This window comes from Sinocyclocheilus anshuiensis, unplaced genomic scaffold (assembly GCF_001515605.1).
Source record: "Sinocyclocheilus anshuiensis isolate Anshui unplaced genomic scaffold, SAMN03320099.WGS_v1.1 scaffold504, whole genome shotgun sequence".
Classification (NCBI taxonomy): domain Eukaryota; kingdom Metazoa; phylum Chordata; class Actinopteri; order Cypriniformes; family Cyprinidae; genus Sinocyclocheilus; species Sinocyclocheilus anshuiensis.
In genome coordinates, this window is record NW_015555727.1 from 114,219 (window position 1) to 127,721 (window position 13,503).

The following is a 13,503-nucleotide window of genomic DNA, read 5'->3' on the forward strand; positions in this document are numbered from 1 at the left end:
GGAAAGAGAGAGGACCAGTGGGAGGAGAAAAGGCAGCACAGACGGCAGAGAGTAGAGTCAGTGCCCACAGAAGCAGCCTCAGGCTTCACCTGTAGTAACTGCAACAGACTCTGCCGCTCTCGTATTGGACTGTTTAGCCACAGCAGGCACTGCAATACCACAACAGACTGACCCGGGCGCAGATACTCCATTGTCTCTTGAGACAGAAGGATGCCGATTGATATATTCATAGCCTAGAATGCCCTACTTTGTTTGAATAAAATAGATAAAGTTACACTATTAGCTTTTTCTGTGTTCTGAGGAGTGGAATTTTTAAAATAAAATAATAGTGAAGTAAAAATAAAAGCAGTCAATACTGCATTTTGACAAACTAAATTCATTCTAACAAATTAAATATCAGATTTTAAAAACGTAATCATAAATTTCTTAAGATAAGAAATTTAAGTATATATATATGTACATGTATATATGGTTTGTGAAAACCATTAAAAAAATAGTGCAACTACCAGGCTGAAATTATCTACTGATGTGGATTGGAGTTTTTGGAAAATAAATAAAATAAAATATAAAGAATTAAAAATAAATGAGCAAATAAATTAATTACTGCTGTCAATCGATTAAAAAAAGAACTAATTAATAACACATTTTTTCTGAAACTAATCGTGATTAAGTTGAAGTATGCATCTGAAAAGTCTCCCATTTGATGTGGTCATAAAGATGTTCTGCGCCTAAATAAACGCAAAAATTCTAGCAAAGTCAATAACAGATTTTCAACATTTTTCAAAATTTGTCATAGATTTCTAAATATAAAGTTAATATAAAAACCATAAAGATATAGCACACATGAAAGCATTTCTATGTTCTGTGGAGTGGAGCTTTTGGGAAAAAAATGTAAAAAAAAAAAAAAATTGTAAAAGCAGTCAATGGCGAACATACTAATAATGGAAGTCAAACTTTAATAATATTTTTAGTATAAAGTATATAAATATAAATGATAAAATATAAAAATAATACTAAAAATACTAAAATATAAATTTTGTATAAATTATTTTAGTATAAAGTGAAAACCATAAAAAGTCGGCACACCTGACAGGCTGAAATGATCTACTAAACAAAACTACAGTGGCAGATTCTTGTATTCTCTTGATAATGCAAACTTCAGTATGTTTTCTGCTTGTTTGCCCTTGGTAGTGTGGGTATACAATTAAGGCAGAGATGCAGAGAAGAGCATTCACCTTGCGGCGAGCAGCTAGCTGACCAGGATGGGATGGCATCTCGTCTCTGATAGAAGAGGATATAAGCACCACGTGTGCACACTTCCCCCTCAGGCACCGGCTCAACACTGCTGTCATCGTAGGCATACCACTGACCGTCCACTGAGTTCCTGCAGTATGCTGCTCAAAACACAGACTCATTATCTTCACTATGCTCTATACTTCATGCTCAAGTATGTATAAGTATACTTACACTGGGGGCAATAATTATTTGGACAACACTATTATTTTCATTTATGGCACATAGAGCAAAATTTCATTTTATTATTATTTTTTTAATGGGTGTATGTATTTTACGTGTGTATGTTTTTATATTTTGTGAAAAGGCTGCACTGGGGTAAATGGATAAATTAAATTAAATTGAATTAAATGACATATTAAAAAATAATTAAATATAAAAAAAATTAATTAAATAATTAAAAACATATTATTTAATCATTAGCATTATTTTTGGCTTGCTTTCCATGAAAATATCTAAACAAGATAAATTTTACATAGCAAATTTGCATGAGATTAAATTGCATAAGCATGATTATAATGCTTAAAAACTAGAACAGAGGTAAGAAAAACAAACTACTCTCAGTCTTATGATGTTTTTTTTCATAGTGATATTAATAATTAAGAAAGAGGGTTTGCAGTGTAATTCTTTAGCACGTAATTCTCACATAAAATAGTTCGTATTTCGGCTTGTACTTTGAAGTATGAAGTTAATTCAGCTTCATCAAAGTTTCCTTTCCTGACGGCTGCTATATTTGGCAAATTCTAGCCGTTATATCCATCAGTTTGTGCAGAAACGAGGCTGGAATATTTTCCTCTTTCCTCCTGGGTGAACATCATGATCTGCCTTGTGTCGCTTGGCCACCTTTTTCCCCATCGCCTTTTAACTTTGTGCTTCGGTTGCCATTGGACAGAAGTGACCAAAGCATTGCCTTACACAATCTGATGCAAGCTTCTTGCTTGAAATAGCTGCTGCAGAACCCTGAGAAATATTTGGGGTCATTATTTAACTGAAATGTGAGTCCACTCTGGATCTAGAAGGGATGGCGAATTTCAGAAGGATTTTCAAGTGTTCTTTCCTCATAATTTATAATCCCATAAATCCGGCCGAGATCCCACCATGTGCAACACCCTCATCATAAAGGATGCATGAGATCTTTGGAGGGGCCCAAACTGATTTTTTTAAAGGATGCATTATATATCAGTACCATTTCAGATATCAGTGATATTAGTGGTATGAATTTTATAAATATCAGCTGATATGGGATATTTATTGTACGTGCTCATTTTTACATTTAGATAAATTTTGCAATCCTCTAATGCGCACTTAAATTTGATCTTTAAAAACATTAATAATTTAATAGTACTGTCAAACATAGTCTTTAGTATATCTCAAAATGAATATACATTTTTCATATTGTACATTTCATATTGTACATTATACATATGTATAATAATGTACATTATATAATGTACAATATTATCATATTGTACATTATTATACATATTGTACATATAGTAAATTATGAAAATTACATGGGCCGGAGTGACTACTAGTATTATTGTGGAGATTTTATTACGATTTTAAATGTATTTATCATGCCTCCTAAAGCTAGAATAGGCAGCATAGAATTCAATGAGACCGTTGGGCTTAAATGCGTCTTTCAGAACATCACACTTCTGTAACTCAGCCAACTCAAACTGATAAGAAGGCAGGGCTTCGTCAATGTCGACAGCAAAGGGTTTCTGGAAACAGCTGATTTTTTTAGCGTGGACACGCACGTCAAACTCTGCCTTCAGCATCTCCAGCGCTTCTACGGACCTTTCAGCTGGGAATGGGGCCACTGGTTTCTCAGCTGAGAGGCTTTGGGTAACAAGGAGATGGGTGAATTCTTGCTTTTGCACCTGTCCCACAAGCAGTGCTAGTTTCACCTCAAATGCTTTTATGTGAGAATACATGTCACATATTAGTTTTCCCTTGCCTTGCAAGTTGAGGCCGTCCAACATTTCTGTTCCGGGAGGTGATGTTAAGACCTCTTTTCTCTATTTCTCTATTCATGCGTCCTATCCACCTTTATTCCTAAACGCGGAAGTAAGCCCATGGGCGAGACTTTCGGTTCATTAGTCACTGTAGGGAAATAACGAGACGAATAACAGCATGCAGTAAACGTAAAAACTGTTTGCATTACAAACCAGTGTGTTCATAATTAAGATAATACTTTAAAATAATATGGTAAGACAGACCAATTTGCAATTTACACACCAATTTTGTACAGCTAAAAATAGCTGGAAGCGAATAAGACCCATAGAATTTACAAATGGTTGCGCCCATTTTTACGTGAAGAATAAGGTAAATAAGTCCCCTTGACGCGTCAACCATACTACGAGCCCTTCCAGTATTGACGCTGGCCAGCTTAGACTAGTCTAGACCCAACTACCCGGACAGACTCAATTCATTGAAGAAGTCTTTCTTATCGGGCTACACCTCCTCCGCAACAGCATTCATACTTTTCTTGATGAACTCACCGTCACTGAATGGCCTGATGACTGGTTCAAATGGGTTTGGCGTACAAATGTATTCTGCTGAGCTGATAGTACACTTTTTATCTTCGACACTTTGTCTGCTCTCATTTGGCCTTGCAAGCTAGCATACATGTCTCAGTGGCGGGTTTCATAGTGTCTGCGCAGATTGTATTCTTTGAACACTGATTCTTGACAGATGAGACAAACAGCCACTTCTTTGCACTGAACAAAAAAAATATCACTTGTCCACTTTTGGTTAAATACCCTGCATTCTGAAACAAGTGTTCTCTTTCCCAACCATTTGGCTATCTTGTTGTCTCTGAATTTTCTCGCTGGCTCGCGTGTCATCAATCGCGATGGTACGTTATGTTGAACGTACCATTTTGTTGGTAGGTGAATTTAACAAATAATTAGGCTACCTTAATAACTAAGGGAAATTTTATTTTGAAAGCCAACCTTTATTATCAAATACAATTATGATATAAGTAAAGCATACATTTAAAATTACATTTTCAAAATATGTGGGGGTGGGCTGCATTCGGCCTGCGGGCCATAGTTTGGGGACGCCTGGTATAGACAAATAATCATATGAAAATCATTACTGGCTATTTTGTATTTTAATATCAGTGCATCCCTAATTTTTATTGCTTAGATTTTGTTGTTGTTGTTGTTTTAGCTCTTGAGATTTATAAAGAGTTTATTTATCTTTCAGTAATTTATCATTTATCTTTCAGTTAAGTATAATTTTTTCTCATCTGTTTTTCCTAAAAGGCACAGATTGGATCATTGTTAACATATTTGTTTACATACATGCATTTGGCAGACCCTTTTATCAAAAGTGACCTCTATTGGATTAAAAGTACACAATTTTATAATTTCTTGCTTTCCATGGGAATCGAACCCATGACCTTCCCATTGCTAGTGACACGGTCTACTGTTTAAAAGGATAGTTTACCCAAAAATGAAAATTTGCTGTTAACTGCTATGGATTTCAGGTAATAATGTTATAAATAATTCTTGCACAGACCAATCGTTTCAGTTCATAAGACCTCAATATGTCATCAGGAGCCAGGGCTATTACTTTTGTTTTGCCTGTATATGTTTTTTTTTTATTCTCAAAGTGACGGTAGCCATTGCCTTGCATCTTATGAATCACCAGGACTTACTGTTCTACTGAAGAAAAAAGTCACCTACATCTCGGATGGCCTGAGAGTGAGTAAATTAAAAGCAAATTTTAATTTCTGCGTGAACTCTCTCTCAAATGGACCACTGACACTCTTATCTACAATCTCAATTAGGAGTGTCAATGGTCCATTTGAGAGATAGGTGGCGGTAATGCACTTATAAGTCTGCGATACGCTGTAAAGCAATGCTGTTGAGAACGTGCTCAGAAGGACGCGCCGCCGCTCAGGACAGTTCGAACAGTTCGGACATTGCGTGAATCAGAGGTAAAAAACGATATAAATACTGTTCAGTTTCTTGCACAAACTGCACAAACTGTGTCTTTACACATCAATGTATCGTCACGAGCCGCAGGGTTTAATTTGGTTTTGTTTATGTATGTTTCTTTTTACTCTCAAAGCCGTGATTCCCATTCACTTCCATTATAAGACTGACAGACTGCAACGGTTTGAGTTAAAAATCTTTGTTGTATGTGTACTGTGTATATTTATTATGTATATATAAAGACACGCACATGCATGAATATACTTCAGAAAAATAGGTTATGTTTAAATATTAAATATATTTATTTATAATATAAAGTATATGAATATAAATATAGACATGTAAATATTTTCAAAATATATACTGTATGTGTGTGTATTTTTATATACATAATAAATGTACACAGAACACACACATATATTATGCCAACAAAAACTTTTAGTTTGTATACGTATGTATGTATTAATCGTTTGACAGCACTAGGCTGTACACATTTTCTCATTTCTCCTTTGCTCACACACCTGTGTAATGGCCTCCATGCATGCCTCCATGATGGTTACACATGGCGTACAGGTCGTACAGGAAGGTCAGCGTGTGTCGGCTGGCTTCGGGCCGGTGATGGGCCTGTTGTTTCCAGCCGGGTGGCGGTCGGGCACAGTTGCTCCTCTTGACCATGTGGCGGCCCATATCGAGCCCAGTGAGGGGGAACTGCACCAGCGTGGAGAGCTTGTTACGGCACTCTCCCACCTGTCTGAAGCGCTTGAGGTGAAGGATGAGGATGTCTGGGAGAGTCCACAGGCTCATCTGCACCGTGCCCTGCTGCAGCTGCTTACAGTGAGGACACTTCCATGCATCGTCAGGGGCCAGCTAAGTAAACACGGATGAAAAATCAGGATATCTCACCTCAAGGAAATTTTATGCGAGTGCTTTTTGGTCTAAATAAATGGTCCTGACAAATTTGAATTCATCACATAGCCTTTTTTTTTAATAACTCGCATTAATTAAATGAAAGAAAATAAACAGAAAAGAGCTTCATTACTTTCAAAAAGAGAAAAAGTCTGAACTTTTTTAATGTTTTTTTTTTATATATATACTGTATATATAAATATTTAAATGATGATATTATCCAAATCTCATTTGCATTAAAACTACGATTCAAAAGAAGTCTCGCCAAGGCTGCAATTAGTCAAAAAATACTGTTATTTTTTTTTTTTAAAGTAACATATATAGAACAGAAATAACTGTTTTCTATTTGAATATATTTTAAAATTTAATTTATTCCTGTGGTGGCAAAGCTGAATTTTCAGCATCATTACTCCAGTCTTCAGTGTCACATGATCCTTCAGAAATCATTCTAATATGCTGCTTTGCTGCTCAAGAAACATTTCTGATTATTATCAATGTTGAAAACAGTTGTGCTGCTTAATATTTTTGTGGAAAATCAAGAAAACCCTACTGACCCCAAATTTTGGAGTAGTGTACGTATATTCAAACTTTCCATGTGACAGATTTGATGTCAACGACTTGCCAAACAAATGAGAGCAAATCAAATTGGAAAGCAATATTTTCAGTGAATAATGACCTAAATTTTGGTCTGTTTTTCACACAAAGCTATTGTAAGACTATAGAAGGCTTAAAATATAGTACACAATCTCTAAGCACCACTTTTATGGTGCTTTTAGTGAGCGTTTTTGTCCTTTTGGATCTTGACAGCCAGTGGTCACAAAATGTTTTAATGAAGGAGAACAGGACACATCACTTCCTCTTGTGTTCCACAGAAAGCAAGTTATACTGATTTAAAATCCTCAAGAATCATTTGCACGTACTTCTTACGTCTTGATTCCATTCCATTGTACTATAAACAGCACATTTTTTTCTGCCATTAAAAATATTTTCCTGTATTTGTCATCTTTCAAACAGAAACAACTGCTGCATGAGAGTGTCGCAGAATGAAAGGGGAATGTCACAATATTGTGTTTCAGAAAATCTCCAGGTCTCAGCTGTTATGCATGTTTATAATGAAAGTTGGTTGAAAAGCTTTACACGGTTATGTTTATGAACAAAGTGGGGGAGAACAATGCTTGTATTTCCTGATTTCCAAGAAATGTCAGAAATTTTTGTAAAATGCATAAGGAAAAGGCTATTAAGGCTAAAGCAATCTCTAAAGCATTTAGTAAAATAACTAAAGCAAATTAGTAAAATGATCTTTAGAATAAACTACAAATATGCTAATGGACTAGCTGCTAATGGCCTAGCTCAAGAGTTATTTTAAATTAATTATATTATTTATTATGATAAAAAATATGTTAAAATTAAATGCAAAAGTATTATTAAAATAATACAAATTATAATATTTTTGATAATCAAAAAATAATTTATAATAATATATCACAATTATAATATCTTATAATTAATTATAATAAAAATATAGTATCTTAATTTATGATAATAATAAATCTAATTAATTAACAAACATTTCAAACTGTACAAATCTTATAATATAATTTTTTTTTTTACATTTCTTATAACTGCACAGTTTGACTGGAATGTTTCACAATTCGTTGGCATTTTTTATAGAATATCATTACATAAAAGCAATATCGCCCTCGCACTCATGCCGCCTTTATGCTGGGTTGTGATTTCCTGTGGCATTCAGCTGCTAATATTCAGCACGATATGTGTTTTTGTGTGAGTTACTTGTTCTTCTTTGGTGTAGAGCTCAAAGCACTCATCCAGGGTGCAGCTTTGCTGTTGAACGTGGTGTTGTTGTTGAGCACGAACACTTTCCGAGTGTTTCACCACCTCCTCTTGGATGTTACCAAACAGACTGCACACAGACACACAGTAACACCAGGTCATTGGACCATCACGCTTGTTTTGTTGGCTTGACGTGCTTTAAAACCAAGTGCGAATAGAATGTTCTGTATTTTCACACGTACTCAAAAGGAAGTGAAAGATTGCATTACCAGTCTTTGATTCTGTGCTCCCACTCAACAATGAGCTTCACATGCGGTGGTCCACCTGAGCCACACAGCTTTAGAGCTCTGAGGAGATAAAGAGCAAGCCAAAGGGATTGTGTTAAAAGAGCTTCTCACACACACACAGTCGTGAATACAGCCATATTACTAATTAAACAGCTTTTAACCACAAAAATAATGACGAGGACATGAAATGTTATTTGAGAAGAAACTTCTTTTACCATTACAATTTTACCTGTTTATTATCTTAAATCCATTACAGTGTATAAAACAATTGTTCTGGCAACAAGACTGTTAAGGGATAGTTCATCCAAAAATGAAAATTTAGTCATTAATTGCTCACCCTCGTGTCATTCCAAACCCACGAATCTCGAAAAAGTGAAAGTGAAAAGAGGGTGTGCATTCAAAAGTGATTTCAATGCCCCGCATATTAGTAATGGCCCCCTGATGCCCACAGTTTATATACAGTATAGTTATCCAACAATATAATTGCGAAAGAAAGAATTGAAATATACCATTTCCTTTCCGAACACGGTATTCGGATTCAGGCACATCCCTAATGGGAAGTGTAAAATATTTTTGATTTATTAGGAAGTTAATAGTTAACAGGAAACACTGATTTCTTGAGTCAGAACTATCCATACTATAGACTGGTGTGTTTTTGTATCAGAATACTGGTGCGTTTGACATCCAGAGTGCACAGAAAATTTGATGAAAAATCGTGAATCGATATTTAATTGAATTGTGACCCCAAGAACCGATATGAATCGAATCGTGAGGTACCGAAAGATTCCTACCCTTAGTAATTAATGACAGAATGTTCATTTTTGGGTGAACTATCCCTTTAACACTGAAGTCCTCCAGTTTCATTTTACAGTAAATACAGTCGATAACTGAGGCACAAGAAAACACAGCGATGTGAAATGAGAGATGTTAAAGAAGCGTCGGCCTTAAATACCCGGATAAACGGTGTGTTAAAGTGCCCTAATTATGGATTTTTGGAAATGACCTTTCATGCAGTGTTTAACACATCTCTAAGTGAATGAAAACATCCTGCAAAGTTTTAAATCTGAAAGTGCACCGTGTATAAAGTTACTGCCTCTCAAAAGAAAGAGTCGACTATGAATCATTGAAACGAGTCGTTTTTAAAACAAATCCCAAGCCGGTTCATGTTGACGTCAACATGAAACATTAGCATATTGCCTGCCCATTTGTTGGTCTGAATGAAAATGCAAATTCATTCTTTGCCACTAGGTGCTGCTTTTGGAGCGGTAAAAATAGCAGTTTCCCCGGTAACGAATGTACACAAAGCAGCACTGCGCTCACAAACGCTGGAGGGGTTTCGCAAAAATGAATCGTTAAACGAATCGTTTCGGAGTCGTTGAGCAAATAAGGTAAAAATAAATGCATATTATAAGACAATGAAAGTGTTTTTTGACCTTGCATGCATGTCAACCTGTTGTTGGGGTGTTGGGGACTCCCAAAATCAAAATATGAACCTTTCATAACCCATAATAGGGGCACTTTAATGACACATATAATAACACAATAACACATCTTGGAATGTTGCGACTGACCAATCAGAATCAAGTATTTCAGAGAGGTGTGTAATGAGCTGCCTTAGCAAACACCACTGTTGTGAGATTATTAAGTACTATTATTGCTATTGAAATTTAACCTGTAACTGCAGCACATCTAGAATATGAACAAGAGAATCATGAAGAGAATTTCAGCAGGAAGATGTGCAAGATGACGTTAAAATGATTATGAGATTAATGTCATCTTTGAAGACACAGCTGACAATATTTGAAGGTTTGGAGGGCTGAGGACATCATTTAACCATGTGTGATTTAAAATGCTCCTCGAGGGCTGTAGAAATTTATGAGGGTGATAAACGTTGGCGGCAGCTCAGAGGTTTCTTTTGATGTTTAGGATAAAATTTTTTATCATAAATTCAGTAGCTTCCCTGATGCCTTTACCTGTAAATACAGTATGCATTATTAAGTGGTGCTATGAATAATGAATAAAGTTAAATTGAATGTTTGTTTAATGTGATATAAAAATATGAACTGTTTATTTTAGAGCCTCTTTTGTTAGAAAACATCTTCTGAACTGGATTGCTGTTACTGGCATCTCTGAGAAAGATGCAATTTATATTCTGTTCTGATCCATGTCTGTATGAACACACACACACACACACAAAATTACCTGTCCACAGCAGGGTGATAAAGCGGCCGTCCATCTTGAGGATTTAAGTAGCTATAAGCTGCAGATCCCCCAACAACACGAATCTTGAACAACACCCTGAAATTCTAATGAAAAAGATATAGAGACATTGGTAGAAAAAGGCCAAAGAGGTGTAAAACATTCAGCAGTTGCTTTTGATTCACGCCATGAAGGTGCAATTACACTAATGCTTCAATACTGGCATTGTGATATTGTCAACTAGTTATAAACATCAAGACAGAGAAGTGAAGTCAGATTATATGAAAACTGACATATTTAAAACTAAGCAACAATAAAATAATAATAGTGATGCTTACCTTAGCAAACACTACAAATAAAGCTAAATAATGGCTATATATGTGTTTGTGTATACTTTTGTTTTGTTATGCTCACCAAGAATTTTACTGCTAATAAAACAGTAATATTGTGAAATGTTTTTACAATTTAAAATTCTGTCTTCCACTTGAATATATGTTAAACTATAATTTATTCCTGTGATATTAAAGCTGAATTTTCAGCATCATTACTCCAGTCTTCAGTGTCACATGATCCTTCAGAAATAACAGATATTGGTGCTCAATAAACATTTTGTATAACTATCAATGTTGAAAACAGTCATGCTGTTTAATATTTTTGTGGAAACCATGAAACTTTGATGAACAAGCTGTTCATTTATTTGAAATCTTTTGTCTGAATGAATGAATATCTGTTCGCTGACCACCTGTAGTACCTTCATGGACCCACAGGGGTCCACAGACGCCTACTGAAAGGCCCTGGATGTGCACTGACACTGTTTTATTCTGGCTGGTGTGTCTGTAAACATCCAGCAGGGGGAACCAATCAACTGCGGAAAAGCAACAGGAATGACCACAAGAATGCAAGAGGAAGGAGGAAAATGTTTTAGAGGAAGTGATGGAATCTTGTGAGAGACTTTACTTTGAAACCTTAAAAGCTTGAATTGTGATGGTTTTAGTGGTGTGGGCTGTTGAAAGTTTGCACATGTTTTGTATTTTCTTGCATCTACAGCTCAGATCAGCTAAATGAGTATAGGCAGTCGATCTTACATGTGCCTGTGATCCATTGATCATTAGATAGTAGAGTTTACTGAGGATGCTCTGCTGTAGCTGGTCCCACGACACTGACCTGTCCTCTCTCATCAGAAATGGAGGGCCGAATCTGCAGGTGAACAGACATCAGATTAGTGTGTGTTTATACAGTCAAACAGATAACATAGTAACACATTCATCATCTTCACAAGATATGAATGACAATATTTTAGTTAACATGCTCATTTTAAATATGTTTGTCTAAAAGATACACTGGTAGAAACAAAGTTGAAACATATTTCTTTAGGATGGCTTTTTTATGATGATTTATTTATTATATATATATATATATTTTTTTTTTTTTTTTTGCATGTTTGTATTGCATTGTGTTTCAGCATTTATATTAAGCACCTTGAGAGGTCCTTTTAAAGGTGCTATCTAAAATAAACTTTATTATTATTTAAATACATGCATGTGATACAGGGGAGACCGGGGCTAGTTGTCACTAGGTTTTTTGTTTTTTTGACAGCCAAATTTCTATATATGACCCTGGAACACAAAACCATTCTTATCATTCATCGCTGGGGTATATTTGTAGCAATAGCCAACAAAACATTGTATGGGTCAAAGTAATTGATTTTTCTTTTATGCCAAAAAATCATTAGGATATTAAAGGTGCTGTATGTAAGTTTTTGACTCTACTAAAGCATAAAAATACCATAATATGTTTGCAGGTATTTAAGAAACATGCTAAGTTTAACATACTTGTTTATCTGAAAAACAATGCTACAGTCAGTTAGACTGTAGTAGACTGTAGACTCCTTTGAAAATGTGTGTTCCGGGCCGGAATGTCGAGCTCTGTTTTGGTTTGTGAAACCCGCCCACTGCCAGTTTACCCAATTGTATTTCGGCACGCCGGGTTGCCAGTTGGCGGAAAACACAGCGTATTTCATTTCATTCATCGTCAAGTGCGCTCGTTCCTGTTGGTGTCGACAATCTGGCAACCTGCGTGTGCGTCAAGTCTGAAGAGGAGGGGCCGGGTGACAAAAACCCTCTCCAATATTTAGAATTTGGGACTGCAATACCTAGTTCAACCACTCGGTGTCAATCCTACATACAGCACCTTTAAATATTTTGTGAATTTCCTACCGTAAATATATAAAAACTTATTTTTGATTAGTAATATGCATTGATAAGAACTTAATTTGGACAACTTTAAAGACGATTTTCTCAATATTTAGATTTTTTTGCACCCTCAGATTCCAGATTTTCAAAAAGTTGAACCCTTTTATATTTTAATTTTGAATTAAAGTTTGTTATTTAAATCAAGTTTTTGTTTTTCAAAATGTCTATACAGTTTTTTATTCATTTTAATTTAATTTTTTTAGTACATCAAGTTAAACTAAATACAAATCAGATATGTTGCCTGAAATAGTGTTTTTTAATTTCGTTTCAGTTAACATTCATTCATTCTTTCATTTTATTTTATTTTAGCATTTCCGTTTTAGTTAACTATAATAACCTTTAACCTCAACCAATGTTAAAACAAGCTAAAGTTCAGCTAAATGTTTCATTGTCCGTCCCACATTAAAATATTTAAAATACATAAACAGCTTTGCAATGCTAGCATCAAAGTATGCAGATACATGTAATAGAAGTCACATTATCATTGACAAGATTTAAAAAAACAACAATCAGTTTTATATAATATGTAACAGGGGCTCTTGCACAATCTCTATCTTCCTCGGCCTAAAATGGTTAAAGATACACTACTGCAGAGATGTTAGTCACTACCTGAAATCACATGAAATTTCTATGTAAACATTAGGTCACATTTTTATGTGCATGACTGTCAGTTAAATTACTGCCTGTGTTTGGACACAGTGTCCCAGTTATGTCCCAGTGTCCTCAGCAGTGCCCTTAAAATCCACCCCACCCTTTTTAGTGTACTGTGTTTTTTTGCAGCAGGAGGTTAGTGATTAAGTTTCTAGCCAGATTTCTGCTACAAGACCC

At 35.3% G+C, this 13,503-nt stretch overlaps 1 protein-coding gene across 1 annotated transcript in view; it reads right to left on the reverse strand.

Moving 5' to 3' along the window:
* Window positions 1-13,503, reverse strand: part of LOC107672694 (ubiquitin carboxyl-terminal hydrolase 43-like) — an 85,499-nt gene that overhangs the window by 11,618 nt on the left and 60,378 nt on the right. The window contains exons 8-13 of the mRNA XM_016466002.1: window positions 11,509-11,620; window positions 10,427-10,530; window positions 8,207-8,284; window positions 7,938-8,067; window positions 5,762-6,107; window positions 1,236-1,394 (exon numbers count right to left, since the gene is read on the reverse strand). Coding sequence (XP_016321488.1) covers window positions 1,236-1,394; window positions 5,762-6,107; window positions 7,938-8,067; window positions 8,207-8,284; window positions 10,427-10,530; window positions 11,509-11,620 — 929 coding nt within the window. The remainder of the gene's footprint in view (window positions 1-1,235; window positions 1,395-5,761; window positions 6,108-7,937; window positions 8,068-8,206; window positions 8,285-10,426; window positions 10,531-11,508; window positions 11,621-13,503) is intronic.